The sequence below is a fragment of the Lissotriton helveticus genome, chromosome 5_1 (assembly GCF_964261635.1).
Source record: "Lissotriton helveticus chromosome 5_1, aLisHel1.1, whole genome shotgun sequence".
Taxonomy (NCBI): Eukaryota; Metazoa; Chordata; class Amphibia; order Caudata; family Salamandridae; genus Lissotriton; species Lissotriton helveticus.
In genome coordinates this window covers 2,121,808,406-2,121,822,704 of record NC_136065.1, presented here as the reverse complement: position 1 = coordinate 2,121,822,704, position 14,299 = coordinate 2,121,808,406, and the positions used below count along the sequence as shown (strand labels likewise).

General features: G+C 45.6%; 2 protein-coding genes across 6 annotated transcripts in view; one reads left to right on the top strand and one right to left on the bottom strand.

The window, feature by feature from the left end:
• The window catches only part of NUP214 (nucleoporin 214), a 369,960-nt gene that overhangs the window by 125,640 nt on the left and 230,021 nt on the right, over positions 1 to 14,299 (top strand). For all 3 annotated transcript variants that reach the window (XM_078646199.1, XM_078646198.1, XM_078646200.1), the window contains exons 14-15: positions 6,186 to 6,283; positions 10,499 to 10,594. In XM_078646199.1, the coding sequence (XP_078502325.1) occupies positions 6,186 to 6,283; positions 10,499 to 10,594 (194 nt within the window). The remainder of the gene's footprint in view (positions 1 to 6,185; positions 6,284 to 10,498; positions 10,595 to 14,299) is intronic.
• The window catches only part of FAM78A (family with sequence similarity 78 member A), a 984,894-nt gene continuing 975,501 nt past the window's right edge, over positions 4,907 to 14,299 (bottom strand). For all 3 annotated transcript variants that reach the window (XR_013595138.1, XR_013595140.1, XR_013595139.1), the window contains one exon: positions 4,907 to 6,031. The gene's annotated coding sequence lies outside the window, so the exon portion shown is untranslated. The remainder of the gene's footprint in view (positions 6,032 to 14,299) is intronic.

Sequence of the window (14,299 nt, the reverse complement as noted above, 5' to 3'; positions counted from 1 at the left end):
ATTCCACTCTTGGGATTACTAGAGCTTGAACTGCCAGTTTGAAGTCATTTGTGGGAGGGAAAGGTTTTAATTTTCTCAAGGCGTTCAACTGAAAGTTTGCTCCTTTTGTTGCGGCTCTAATGTGTTTCTGCATGTTTAGATTTCTGTCGAGTTACTTCCAGCGATTTCGCCGAGTCAATAATACGAGGTTGGCAGTTGGGTGCTCTTAGATGTTTGATCCATTAAGAACAAATCTGGTTAATTTGCTTTTCAACAGGCCTGATCGAAATAGTGAGCCCATTGCCAGTTTTAGGTCACAAAGCTTAAGCTTTCCTTGGTGCGGGGACTGTTTTTCAGAATCTCCCATCATTTCTGTGGCAGAGCTCCCACTTAGATGATGATGGCATTAGTCGGAACTGGGAAATTGGTCCCTTAGAGTCAGTTAGTGATTTCCATTTCAGTCAGCGATATCTCTGAAAGTTCGACAGATGACTCGAAGAGTTCACAAATTAAGGTTATCTCCTCTGGCCATTGGAGCTGGATCCCCCAGACTGAATCCCTCTGGTGCTGAAGAAGTGGATATACTGGCACCTGGGGGAAAATGAATCAGGGTGACAAAAGATGGTGCTGCAGTGACACAGCACGAATTCTCTGCTTGCTTCCTCTTGGCACCTGTTCTGGGCTGATCTCAAAGCTCCTTTGCAGACTCATTCCATTGAGTTGTCCTCACACAGATTGTTCTGATCAGTTGAGCCGTATGCAAATCTGAAGGAGAGCAGGCCACTTCTCACATTTGAAACACAATCTGGCTCCTTGGCAGATATGTGTATCCTCTTCCCATTTTACTTTAGCCAGCTACCACCACATGCCTCACAGATTTAGGTCCATGCCAGAGGGATGGCGGCAATCATCCGAAATTCTACTGTGGTCCAGTGCCTTCTTTTCTACACTGGTGTGCAGGCATACTCAATGCCAAGACGGCAAATGAACCAAATACTGGCTGCAGATTCCTGTACTTACAACCATCTGGTGATCCAGGTTGGATGCCAGAGAGTAGAAGGTGTGCATCATTCAATGGTTTGTAGGGCTACCGCAGAACTAGGGTTCTGTTCCTCTTGCTCTCCACTTGGAGCCTCTAGGGGTGTCAGGCATAGGTCAACTTTAAAGTCCAGTTTATTTGCGACTGGTCAGCTAGGCATTTCCAGGAAAAGGCCTCTTGCATCTTATGTCACTGTAGCCTCACAGGAGGTCAATCAGCTGACCCCTGGAGTAATGTGTTTTTCTTGGGTGTACAAGAGGGAGCACGTTCAGTCCTTCAGGGCTCGTCACAGACAGCTGTCAAGTCATCTTGAGATCTTCCCCAGGTCCCAAAGATGTTCTAAGGGGAGGGTGCCACCTTTAACGTTGGCAGTAGTTAGTGGATGGGGTGACTCCTGGAGAATCCCTAACCAATTGAGTATAAGTTCCCAGGGACAACTTTGCGCACTTTTTCAGCAGTTCCTGTTTTCCCTACTGCAAACAGTACCACAGTGCCCCTCCCTCTCAAAATCTAAGATGGGTAAAACCTTTTGCCTTTGTCAGAACCTGCGTGCCTACCCAGATGTGTGGCCAGGATAATGAGCAGTCCCCTCCTCTGTGTTCGCTCAAAACTATCTGGCGGTAGCTTTCCTTCCACACGGTTTGGTGCCAGGGTGAGTAGGGGGTTAATATTTGGACTTTCAGAGTGTCACCTAACATTTATTTGTGTCAGGGCAGGACCCTTTGAAGTTAACTTACTGGGCCCACCCCAGCTGGTCTTCTGCTAGGGCCCTCCCCTCTTCCAGGCCACTGTCTCTGCTCTAGATGCACTTTTCACACTGAATTCAGGCTAAGCACTAGCTGGGCAGTTGATTGAGAGCTGATGCAAATTAGCATCCTATATCAAATCAAGAGGAGGGAGAAGGAAGGGGTTGTGATCCATTCAGCTTCCTTGCTTCAATCGTCAAAAAATCAATGGGGGACGGATCACTTGTCCTGAGTCACCAGTGTTTATTAGTTTTATCTTTTCATTGTACCGATAAAAAACACCCAATCACGTGTCAAGGCTTTGGGTGGCGGTATATCTTGGTTCTCCGGCTCTATTTTAGGTACGTGGCAGCATCATCATTGGGTTAGTATTTATGCTTCCTCCACCCGGAGGTAAACCACTGGTTGGTACAGTAGTGATCAGTGATGGTGGATAACAATGTGAGTGAAAAAATGTTGTGATAAAACAGCTTGAGTGGCCAGACTGAAGGAAAAATGTATTAGGTCTGGGTTCAGGCTTATTCAAAAACTTTGGCCTGCGTAGGAAGGGGAGTTAAGAGTCTTTCGCACTATTTTTTGTCCATAAAAAGGTAGACCTGTTTCAGCCTTTAAATTGCCCAGGAGGACTCAGGCAGGCTTTTTTCAGGACCTAGAAAAAAACTAGTGAAAAAGTAATGGAGCCCTGTATTTTGAGGTTCTGGATGGGTCTAGGTATATTAGCCTGACTTTGATAAGGCCTGGTAGTACCTTGTAGGTGTTAAGATTCCGGTATCATCGGGTGATCCGGAGAGGTTGGTTCCTGCTCTTGTGCGGGAGTTGCACAACTTGTGCTGGCTCTGCCTCTCGGTACCGGGTTTTAGCATCCGGCAGCTTCAGGCAGGGTAAAGGTAACTTTCTAACAGTTGCATTTCCCGTATATTTTATTCAAATTTGACTTAACTATTTTGATTAGATTTTTGCTAAATATAAAATTAAGGCTTTGAATGGAGTCTGTAGCTGGTGCAGGTCAAAAAGTATAGATTACAGTGTATACTCTATACTTTGGCTTTTCCTGTGTGCCAGCTACAGCCTGACCAGTGATAGTGTTGTTCGGGGCCTAGTTACTGGGGGAACATGCCATTTCCATTGTCACATATATTATCTCTTAAATATTATGATTTCTGCCTTGTGGGCAGCAAGTTGAGCTTAGAGGTATTTAAATGTGGGTTTTCTTAAATGTCAAGAGTGACTGCTGTTATGCTATACAGGGTAGACCTGAAGACATGTTTTCACTGCCACTGTACTGGATGGCACAATAGGTGCTCCAGTCCACAAGTGGCATTTAACTTTTTATGCCACAGTGTACTTCTGCACATATAGTATGGCCTTATAGGAAAGTTAAATGGGCCAGTCAGGTTTTAAGCTAATTTCAACATGTTTTGAGGTTCAGCATATTCACTGGGCACTAGAGCGTAGTGTTAGAGTTCTACTATTACTATTGTTAGCGTTCAAGATTACTAGCAAGTAAGCCCCCCAAAAAATGAAAACTTATGATGCCTAGTAGAGCCACCCACAGGTTCTCCAAACCGGTCCTGGAGGGCCGGATCCATGCCAGATTTTTAAAATAACTACATGTATCTAAATGGGGATATGCACAAAATCTGGCATGGATCCGGCCCTCCAGGACCGGTTTGGAGACCCCTGCGTGACTAGATCATTCTCTCCCTGTTGTAGGAGTTGGTACATTGCTGATTGCTCGTTGATTCTAGGCACTGATCAGGCACAGGTGCAGTTCACTAGGTCTCTGCTCACTGGAAACAGTTCAGAACCAGTTCACAGTTTAGTTCAAGAGCTTGTGCCTGAATAAATGAATTGTTTAGGCAACAGTCACTGTTCCCGCCCAAGGACGCAGTTTGTGCATCTGATGTAGTCTCTCTTTGAGGTCCATTACCTGCTCGCACTGTTAGTCATCCAGCACTGGTGGTTGCTTCCCGGGCCGATGTGGTCAGCGGCATCACCTCCAGCCAAGGACCACATTGGCGATTTCACTTTGAACTGGAGCTGGGGTGAGAGAGCAGATAGACTTCCTCCCTAAGGTGGGTGGCATCCTCAGTCCACCTTAATCAACAATTGAGCTCAGTCTTTTTCTCTCAGCCAGGCTCAGTAGCAGAAAGAGCTCCTGATACCTTAGACGTTAAACACGCTGTAATGTACTACATTGACTTTTAAGTAAAACTGAACACCTCTTTGTAGCCGTTGCTAAACTTCATACAGGTCACGCAATCTGTAAAGATGGCATAGTTCGGTGGATTGTAAAATGCAGCTCACCCTGCTACCATAAAGATAAAAGAACGCTGCCTTTGCCTCCCTGGGGATGCTCTACTCTTAAAAAAGAATGCGGCCGTGTACTTTTCAAGTAACCTTTCCATTGCTGACATTTGTAAATCAGCTACATGGTCAACTCTACACATCTTTACAAAGCACTATTGTGTGGATATTCTAGTCTGTTTGAAAGCAAAAGTTGGCCACATACTTTTATAACTTTATCTAAGACATTTGAAGCATCCACTGACTAACCACCACTTTAGAGGAGTACTGCTTCACAGTCTATGTAGATCATGATATCTACTGCCACACGTGCTACATTCTGAAAATGTTACTTATCCTGTAACCATCTGTTCTGATCATGTAGTGCTAAAGATTCACTTATTCCCACCTATTTCGCTGGAAGTCGGCGTTTCCCGCAGATGTTTTTTTCATACTTATTTATTCCTTACACACACTATTAGCATGGTCACCATATTATCATAACTCACCACTCCATAATTATGCTCTCTGATTGTGTAAAAAAACATCTTTAAATTGGGATCATGCCCATGTTCATTTCCACCTAAGGGAGGGATCAAAAGGCATCCAGTGCCTTGAATGACTTCAAACAGTAACAACTTGCAATGTCCAAGCCCAACTCGAGAGGGCAGGAGTATGCAGAGCATGTGGATCAACAGCACTACATGCTACGGACAGACGCTTGCATGGTAAGTAACATTTCCCATTTCTTTGGACTTGCGTTCAGACATCTGAATATACCACTAAATGTGTAAAAGCAGTACCTGGCATTGCAGAAACCATGAACATCAAATCAGGGGGAGGGTCTGGTCTGTTTGGGGTTTTAATGTGACACGGAAGTCCCCACCAGGTCTTTTTTTAATGCATGGAGGTACATTTGGCAAACATTGATAAAGTACCACAGCTTGACTTTAGATATTTGAGGTAGCCATGGAAGGCTTCCTAACAATGGCTGTGCCTACAGCCCAGAAGATGCTCATGACCTTCCGTAAGAAAGGAGTAGGTGGTGTAGAGCCCAGCAGATATTTATTAAAGGTTATGTAAATAGTGCATAAAGGGAGTCCTGAGGTATTGTGTACATTAGCTGTACATAGCGCTCATAGGTGAATGAACCCTTTGATCGAAGAGTCTAATTCTGAGGTACTCCTTTATTATTCTGACTGAAGTCCACGCAGACACGTTATTGTCTGTTGTAGCTAGTGCTGCAGTATGTGCCACAAACCAGTGTGTCTTTCTCTTGAAATAAATTCAGGAATTAGTTGCGTGCTTCCTCAGTACGATCACCACACAGGTCAGGCTTTCTGGGTTCTGAGCGCATCCAAGATGCGAAATAGAGGTCGTGTTGAAGGTGCCTTCATGACTGTTGGAGCGCTACGCTTTTCCATGATGTACTCATTCTAGTGGTGTTTTCTTTCCTATAAAGAGAAGGTGTGGGAATTCTTTGCACCATGTTTGCGACAAAGAAAGCTTGTGCCCTTGCTCTTCATAAAAGACAGCCGGGATGTGAATCTTCTTTTGTAGGGTTCCGTAGAAGGGCTGAAGATTATGGGCAGTTCTCTGTTCTTAGTAAAAGTCCTTGCACGCAGTGAAGTAGAGCAGGTGGAAAAGGGATAATTGAACTTTCTTGGATTCTTCTAACTGGAGATAAGTGAAACACCATGAAGGTCCTAAAAGAATTCTAGGTGCTGGAGAGCTGTTTCAGAAATGCACATTGTTCATGTAGCTGGAGAGCTGTTTCAGAAATGCACATTTTTCATGTAGCTGTTGGGGAGCAGATTGTCAAACGTGGAATGTCCAGGAATCCTCCTTTGAAACTGGAATACATTAAAGTCACTGTACCTCCACCTTCACACCCCAACACACACTTCGTAGTCCATGCAGTTCAATAATGTGACTCCTCTGATGCTGTCATCTGCAATCATCATTTTTACATATTTGTAATCTGAAAAAGAAGAAAGAGGTCTTCAAACAAGCCTGTGTTTTGCCACACTGACATAATGTGAAAATAAATGTTTCCTGAACACATGCCGGTCCCTAAATAAAATTTGCTGGTTCATTGACTAATGACTAAATAGCATTTTATCTTTTCTACACAGCTGTGCGTCTGACTCCTAGCGCCTCTGTACCTTCCACCCAGCAAAAGGCAGCGAGACCCAACCCACTGTCTGCAGCCCTGAAGTCTGGCCCTGTGCAGGTAATTCAGAGGCTATTCATTCGCATGGCTGTTTGTGAGTGTTAACCTTATAGCCGTTAAAGTGCTTTGGGACACTATAAAATGTCCAATAACTAAGAAGCAGTAGGATTAAAAAACCATTGACGGAAAACCCAGAGCACTGGCATCACATGATCTAAGGTGCAAGTGCAATGTCTGTATCTAGGAGCAAGAAAGGGATGGGTGGAAATGTTTGAATTCATCTGGGCCACGTGCAATGTCCGTATCTAGGAGCAAGAAAGGGGTGGGTGGAAATGTTGGAATTAATCGGGCCATTGGTAATTCCGTTCCACTGAACAGCATCACATTTTAGCTTATTTTGCCATTACTGGAACGTTCCAATAATATGCATAGGCATTTTGCACGAGCTGCAAGGCTGTATTTCTCTCAGATCTGGATTGTGTAGCTAGATTGTGTAGCTAGGGAGGTATGCTGGCAGTACCCAGGTACCTAATCCCAACTCTGCCTAGCAACATGCAGCAGCACCAAAAGTGCTTCTGCGTGACCTTGCTAAATCTACTTCAGGAGCTTCGCTGCATCGCCTCCATTCGTGAGCAAGACTTGCTCACTCACTTTATTAAACCATCAGTGCTCACTTTTGGGGTGGTTGAGGAGGCTCTTGTTGGACTACTGAATTGTACTGAAATAAACATTAAACAATGTATGTGTGATAACAGTACTAAATGCAATATTTGTTTTTAACCCCTTCCATGCTCATGACGGAACGGTTCCGTCATGAGCGTCGGTTGAGCTGTGCTCATGACGGAACCGTTCCGTCATGGTTCCATAAGCCCAATGGAACGTTCAGCACAGCGCAGGAATCTGCGCCGCGCTGAAGCGGTTAACTCAAAAATGTTCACTCAAATAAATTCAATGCAATGGTGGATGCACAAGCAGGAAAAAAAAATTAAATTATGACTGATTCAGGCCTCCAGTGCTGTTGAAGCCTGGACCCTTTGAGGACTATCAATATTTATATCTGTGGTCCAGGTTGAGTACCACTCTCAGGACTATTGTTCCAGTTTTCCTAATTCTCGCATTTGTAGCAGTGAATTAGCATGAGGCCAGGTGATACCCACTCCCCAAAGGAAGTGGTCATTTAGGAGTATTGTGACCCCAGGGGTAAGTAGTCAATTGGTTACACCACTCACATCCCTTAATGCCCATAAATTGAGTATTTAGGGGGCCTCCTGACACTAGGAAATTAGATTCGATTACTAGAAACCGAGGAAGAAAGAAGAAGAACCGAAGAGAGCGAAAACTAAAGACATGCACCAAAGATTGGCGCAAAACCCTGCCAGGCTGCTTGCACTTCGACCATTGCTGGCACCGACTTTGGAAAGAGCTGGACATCCTCCCCAAAACACTTGGAGGACTGCCCAATACCTCAACCACAGAAAAAGATCTCCCTTGGAGCAAAGGAGCAGCTCCCCTGCATCTGCAGGTACCCAAAAGCATCCCACCATGTTGCCATCGGGCCCACGAAGAAGCAGCGCTACAGGAGAAGGTCTTTGTGCTCCAGGAGGTCAGCTCCATCTCCTTGCCAAGTTTGGAGGCGCCAGGACCCCTTATGAGCCACCCAGCACCAATACCCTGTGTACCGGAGTAGTTGCAGCAACCAAGGCTTGTTGGTGGTCCAATCCGGACTCTCAACAACACAAAGACAGACCTACCGTCAAGGGAAGTCAGAATCAACAAAGCCGACATAGAGAGTGGCCCTGCTGCCCGGTTGTCCCCTCTTAACCAGGTCACTGATACAGAGAGTGAGCCTCTGACCACTGGAACGCTGCACCGTAAAGCACAACTGCACCAGAGAACACCCCAGCCCAGAGTCTAAGTGAACCAACGGTGCCAACAGGGTCCAGAGACCCTCAAGAGCTGTGCCTCCATTTGGGTGTTGCTGGGCTGGCCCCCAGTCCTTCAGCCTCTTTCTGCAGGAAACTGAAAGCCACAAGATTCTTGCAGCATGACTTCGCCAGACAAAGCAAATGTAAATGTAAATGTAGTTGAGCTTATATAGCGCACAGCTACCCGCAGTGGGTGTCCCGGCGCTTGCTTAGGGATGAATCTCATGAATCTCATAACTCATGAATCTGCCTTGCAAGTCCTTCCCGACCCTGGTCTACTGTGCCACCCGTGTTTTCGAATTACTTAACTGTATACGCTCACTCTTGGTATTTTGTTATAATGTTTGATGCACCTGGTTGATTATGTATATTGTTATATTGGTATATTATTGACGCACCTGGTTGACTTTGCACACTTTACCCCCTCCATCTCAACGTTCCTTACTACTCTCGCACCTGTGGGACTATACACCCTGCTCACACCTACCTCAACCTAACTGTATACGCTCACTCTTTGTATTTTGTTATAATGTTTGATGCACCTGGTTGATTATGTATATTGTTATATTGTTATATTATTGACGCACCTGGTTGACTTTGCACACTTTACCCTCTCCATCTCAACGTTCCTCACTACTCTCGCACCTGTGGGACTATACACCCTGCTCACACCTACCTCAACTGTACCCTCCTTTAAACTCTAAATATTCTAAACACGTTTAAGCAGGTATATGCTCCTTATTATTGCACTTTATACTATTGACGCAATTGTCTGTCTATACTCTGTGTACCGACACTACCTCACCTGTTACCTACCTCATGTCCTTTATCCCACCTATGTAACTAGCACCTTGTACCTAACTACCTCATATATTACTCTGTATATACGCTTTATTACTTTGTATTTTTTACCCCCATGCCCTTGTAAAGCGCTCTGATATCTGCAAAGATCTTGTTCGCGCTATATAAAACTTTCAAAATAAAAATAAAATAAATAACCCTTCCTGGTATTCCCCTGTGAGATAGCAGGGTATCCACAAGGTGAAAGTCAGGCATCCCGCCGCGAGGGGCCGTTGTGGAGATTAAGCAAGCTATTGCCCAGAGTCGCAGAGTGTGAACCCGTGAGTCGAGGAGGCACCGGGGCGAGAATTATTGAGTCCGTGGAATTTTTAGCCCAAGACCCGCCGAGGCGGGGAATTGAACCCTGGTCCAGGACCGATCTCAGCTTCCGGGTCTGCTGCCTCTAACCCCTGAGCCACACTTCTCCACTGCACTGCACTGCACTGCACACGAGCCCCTGAGCCAGAGTACCAGTGAACTGACTGTGTCCTTGGGTGCCAGAGACCCTTGAGACCAGAGCCTCCTTGTGGGGTCAAACGGACTGGACCCCCCAGTCCCTGCTTGTATCCTCTTTTCCACAGGACCGTTTCCATAGAAGTGAACAGGGCAGCCAACGCCATAGCTCACCTCTGCACCTGGATGTCCCAGTGCTTCCCGAAGTGGCCTGTTGGTGCTGCCTTGTTCCTTGCCCCATACTCACCTTAAGTCCAGGAGAACAATCCTGCAAGTCGTTGATAAGTGACCTTATGCATTATTTGTTTATTCCCAATAGGATAACATTATCACTTGAAGTCCACAGTATGTGTATTTTATTGTGACTTAAAAACCGATAGCTCGAAACATACATATCCGATTACGATGATCTTGGTGTCGAAAATCATATCAAATCTGTTTGGTTTTTTTAATTGCTGTTGGATTTCTTCACTCTGTGTGTGCAATAAATGCTTAACAGTGTCCTCTGATAAGCTTAAACTGCTCGCCCACACTGCCACAAAAGAGAGCCTTTGGGATTATTCTTATAGACCTGTAAACCAGTAAGGGTCCCTTGGACTCTATACAGTGCACCCGAATGTGGTACACTGTGCAGAGAGACAGCTCCCTGCAGTGAGCTTCAGAAGAGCTCTGTCACTCTTCAGTCTAGGCCTGGATGTCGCTGGTTAAAAGTTATACGGTTCTTACATTTAAACAGCTAGATTTACCACTGTATTCAGCTACAACTGTACCTTGTTGATGTTAGGTTCAGCTGTTTAGTGCTCAAATCTAAAATGTATGTTATGTCTACACTTGAATTTACAAAGAATAAACAGTGCCATATGATGCGGTTCCAACGAGGTTGCAGCGGCTTGCACACTTTTCAGTCCGTGCAGCTTTCAGTAAGCTACTTCAGTTAGGAGATGGTTAGACCTCATTCTCATGGCATAAGAGTAATAAATAGACCCATTGAGGTTTTATTTTGTGTGCTGCAGTGGTGACATTTATGGGGTTGTCTTTTCTGTTCATTTTGTCCTAGGCTCGTCCTGCGCAGCCTGTCGCCAGCTCTGCATCCGAGAGCGCAGTGAATCAGTGGAAGGAATCAAACCCTGTGCTTGTCGGGATTGGGGAAGAGGTGAGGAAAACATGCAAGAAGTGTATTTGTGCTCTTCCTGTATTACACTGGCATCTGTTTACTGGTGTACTTCTTTATGCTTCATAAATGACACTGGGAACGTGCTGTACCTCGCTAAAGATGGCTTTATTGAAAGAATCTCCATCTATGGTTCCTCACTTTCATTGTCCGTCACATTAATTGGATGTTGCATTATGTATGTGTAGCAGAATATTGGTCCAAATGGCTTTATCCTCTGGTGAGTCCTGTTTTCTGTAGAGCAGGGGAAAGGACTTTCCTGTAGCCGGGAACACCTGAACTGTGGTGTTTTATGTAGGGTAAACTCTGAATGTGAAACTATTTATTTATTTATTTATTTATTAAAAGTTTTGTATAGCGCTAGCTGGACCCGGGGGCATCAGAGCGCTTCACATCAGGTAAAACAAAGTGCCTTGATGGCGAAGAAAGTTTGATAGCTGTACAGTTCAAGAGGATAAAAAAACAACAAGAACATACAGATCATAATGACTACAAGAGTTCGTGGAACTATGAGCGTCCCCTTACAGTTCAGGTGTCCTCCAGGAAGAGGGCTTTGAGTAAAGTCTTGAATGTAGGGAAGTGGGATGTCATTCTGATGTGGGGAGGGATGGCGTTCCATATCCTGGGAGCATTACCTGCAAAGCATTTGCTTAGAGTTTTGCGTTTTCGCGCTTTCAACGGGATGAGAAGAAGCGTGTTGGAGCTTCTGAGGGTCCTGGATTGGCCAGCCCTTTTGAGTTTCGCAGCCAGGTATTCTGGTTTGCCTGTGTGGAGGGCTTTGTGTGTAAGGCATGCTGTTCGAAAGTTTGCTCGTTGTTCAATAGGGAGCCATTTCAGATCCTTGAGCGCCGGGGAGATGTGGTCGAATTTCTTGGTTCCTGTGACCATTCTAGCTGCGGCATTGAGGGTGGTTTTCAGGGGGCCAAGGTGTGATTTGGCTGAGCCGGTCAGGGTTGCGATTCCATAGTCAATTCTGGAGAGCACCAGAGCTTGAGTGGCTTGTTGGAGGTCCTTGGGAGGCAGGAAAGGTTTTATTTTGTAGAGAAGTTTCAGATTGAGGAAAGCGCTTTTGGCGGAGTTAGCAATGTGTTTTTTCAAGTTTAGTTTGGGGTCTAAGGTGATTCCTAGGGATTTGACCAAGTCTATTGGCTTGAGGGTGACATTGATGGCGTCGATGGCTTTGAGCCATTCTTCAAATTGTGGGTTTTCGTCTATGTTGGAGATGAGAAGAACTTCCGTTTTTTCTTGATTGAGCTTTAAGTGATTTTGTGTGAGCCATTGTTGAACGACTTTGAGCGTGTCGTTAAGTTTGAGAATGTCATCCATACATGTGGTTTCCAGATAGAGTTGTGTGTCATCAGCGTAGAGGTGGAAGGGGATGTTTGAGTTCCTGAGTATTGTGGTTAGCGGTTCCATGTAGATATTGAAGAGTTGGGGGGAGAGTACTGACCCTTGAGGGACACCTCTGCTGACGGGTAGGGGGTCGGATTCAAAGTTTTTGATTTTTACTCTTTGGTAGCGATTGTTTAGAAAGGAGGAGAACCAATTCAATACCGTCAGTTCCAGGCCTGCTCTGTCTTGAAGGGCTTTTAGGAGCAGTGTGTGATCAACAGTATCAAAGGCGGCCGAAAGGTCAAGGAGAATGAGAAGGCAGCATTTGTCAGAGTCGAGAGATTTGTGAAGATCGTCTATGACATTGAGGATGGCAGTTTCAGTGCTGCATCCTTTCCTGAAACCCGATTGGTGGGGGTCAAGGAGCTTGATGTTCTCTAAGTGTTGGGTTAGCTGTGGGAGCACACATTTTCTAGTGTTTTGGATAACAGAGGGAGATTTGATACGGGTCTGAAGTTATTCATATCTTCTGTTTCTAACCCTGGTTTTTTTAGTAGCGGCGTGACTTGGCCGACCTTGAGGCAATCTGGGATGGTTCCTGAGCTCAGCGAGCTGTTGATGATTTTGCACCAGATTGGAGCTAGGGTGTGTTTCAGGGCTTTGGTCAAGTTTATAGGAAGCAGGTCCAGGGAATGGGATGATGGTTTGGCGTTGTAGATCAGGTTGATGATCTCTGTTTCTTGAATCGGCGTGAAGACGGACCATTGAGTGGGTGGGATCGATAAGGTGGAGTCAGTCAATATTGGGGTGATGTTCTCCTTGGGAAGAGAAGGGGCAGTGCTGAGAGAAAGGTCGATCTTGATGATTTTTTCGTTAAAAAAGTTGGCGAAGTTGTCGCATTGTTTTTTGGAGGCCACTGAGACGGATTTGCTAGGTTCGGATGTTTGACTTCTGATGATGTTGAAGAGCTCTTTAGGGCGTTTTTTTTGCGTTGTCTAGAGCGGAGCAGAAGAAGGAAGATTTTTTTTCCTTGATGAGTTTGTTGTATGATCTGCGTGCCGTCTTGAGTTGTTCGCGGTGCAGGGAGGATGGATTGGACCTCCATATTCTTTCAAGGGATCTGAGAAGTCTTCTTTCATTGTTGATGTCCGTGGTGAACCACGATCTTGATGGAATGTTTCTGGGTTTTTTTAATTTCAAGGGGGCCAGGCGGTCAAGGGTGGTCGTCATGTTGGAGTGGTAGAGAGAGGTGAGGTCAGTGGTTGAGAGGTGCTCCGATGAGTTTGGGAGGAGAGTGTTTAGTTCATCTTCTAGGATGGCCTGAGGGACTTTGGCAATATTCCTTGACCATTTAGGGGGAGCTTGTGTTATGAGTCGAGTTTGCGCTGGTTGATTAATGTGAAAAAGAATTAAATGGTGGTCTGACCAGTCTACTGGAATGGTGTAGTCGATGGTGATTGTGTGGTTGTCTGCAATGATTGCATCAAGTGTCGCTCCTCTGTAGAGTGTTTCTTCAGCGCAGTGTTGTGTCAGATCATTTTCGAGCAGAAGGTTGTTGAGGGATTGTATGAGTGAGTTGTTAGTATCGTTCCATCTGATGTTGAAATCACCCAGGATTATGTTATTAGCGTTGTTGAGCGCACATTGGGTGATTAGATCTGATAGATGTGTTTCGAATTCCTTTGAATTGCCTGGAGGGTGATAGAGGAGATGGCAGAGTGTAGCACTCTTTGCACAGGATTTGATATTGATAGAGAGGCATTCGAAGTAGCTGTATAGGTAGGGTGCGTTTTCCGTGATGTCTAGGTTAGTCTTGTGAATGATGGCAACACCTCCACCTCTCTGCTTATGGCGGTCTTAGCGCGTGATAGAAAAACCTGGTGGAACAAGCAGGTCCATGATGGGGGCTGACATGAAGTTGAGCCAGGTTTCTGTGATGAAGGCAACATCAATATCATGTGAGAGTATAGCTTCTGCTAATTCTGTTGCGTGTTTTGAAGCAGATCTGCTGTTGATGAGCATGCATCTGATGCGAGGTTGTTCAGCGGGGAGCGCCAAGTTGGATTGGGCTCTGGTCAGGGAGGTTAGCTGTGAGAGGGGTCTGGGGAGTCTCGAGGGAGGATGTTCCCTGCCTATTCCTATGATAACTGGGATAGAGGATTTGGGTGAAGAGAATAGCCTGGGGACCCGTGTGAGGGAGGGAGGGGACCTACTCTGTGAAAGCTGAGGGGTACTCGAGTTGGGGGTCGTGAGGTGAGCGAAAGAAGAGGGGAGAGTGGTCACTTCACGGGGGGAGAAGGTGGGTTTCACTCTACTCAGTCTGTCGGTTCTCATTTCAGCTTCAGGTATGGTTAC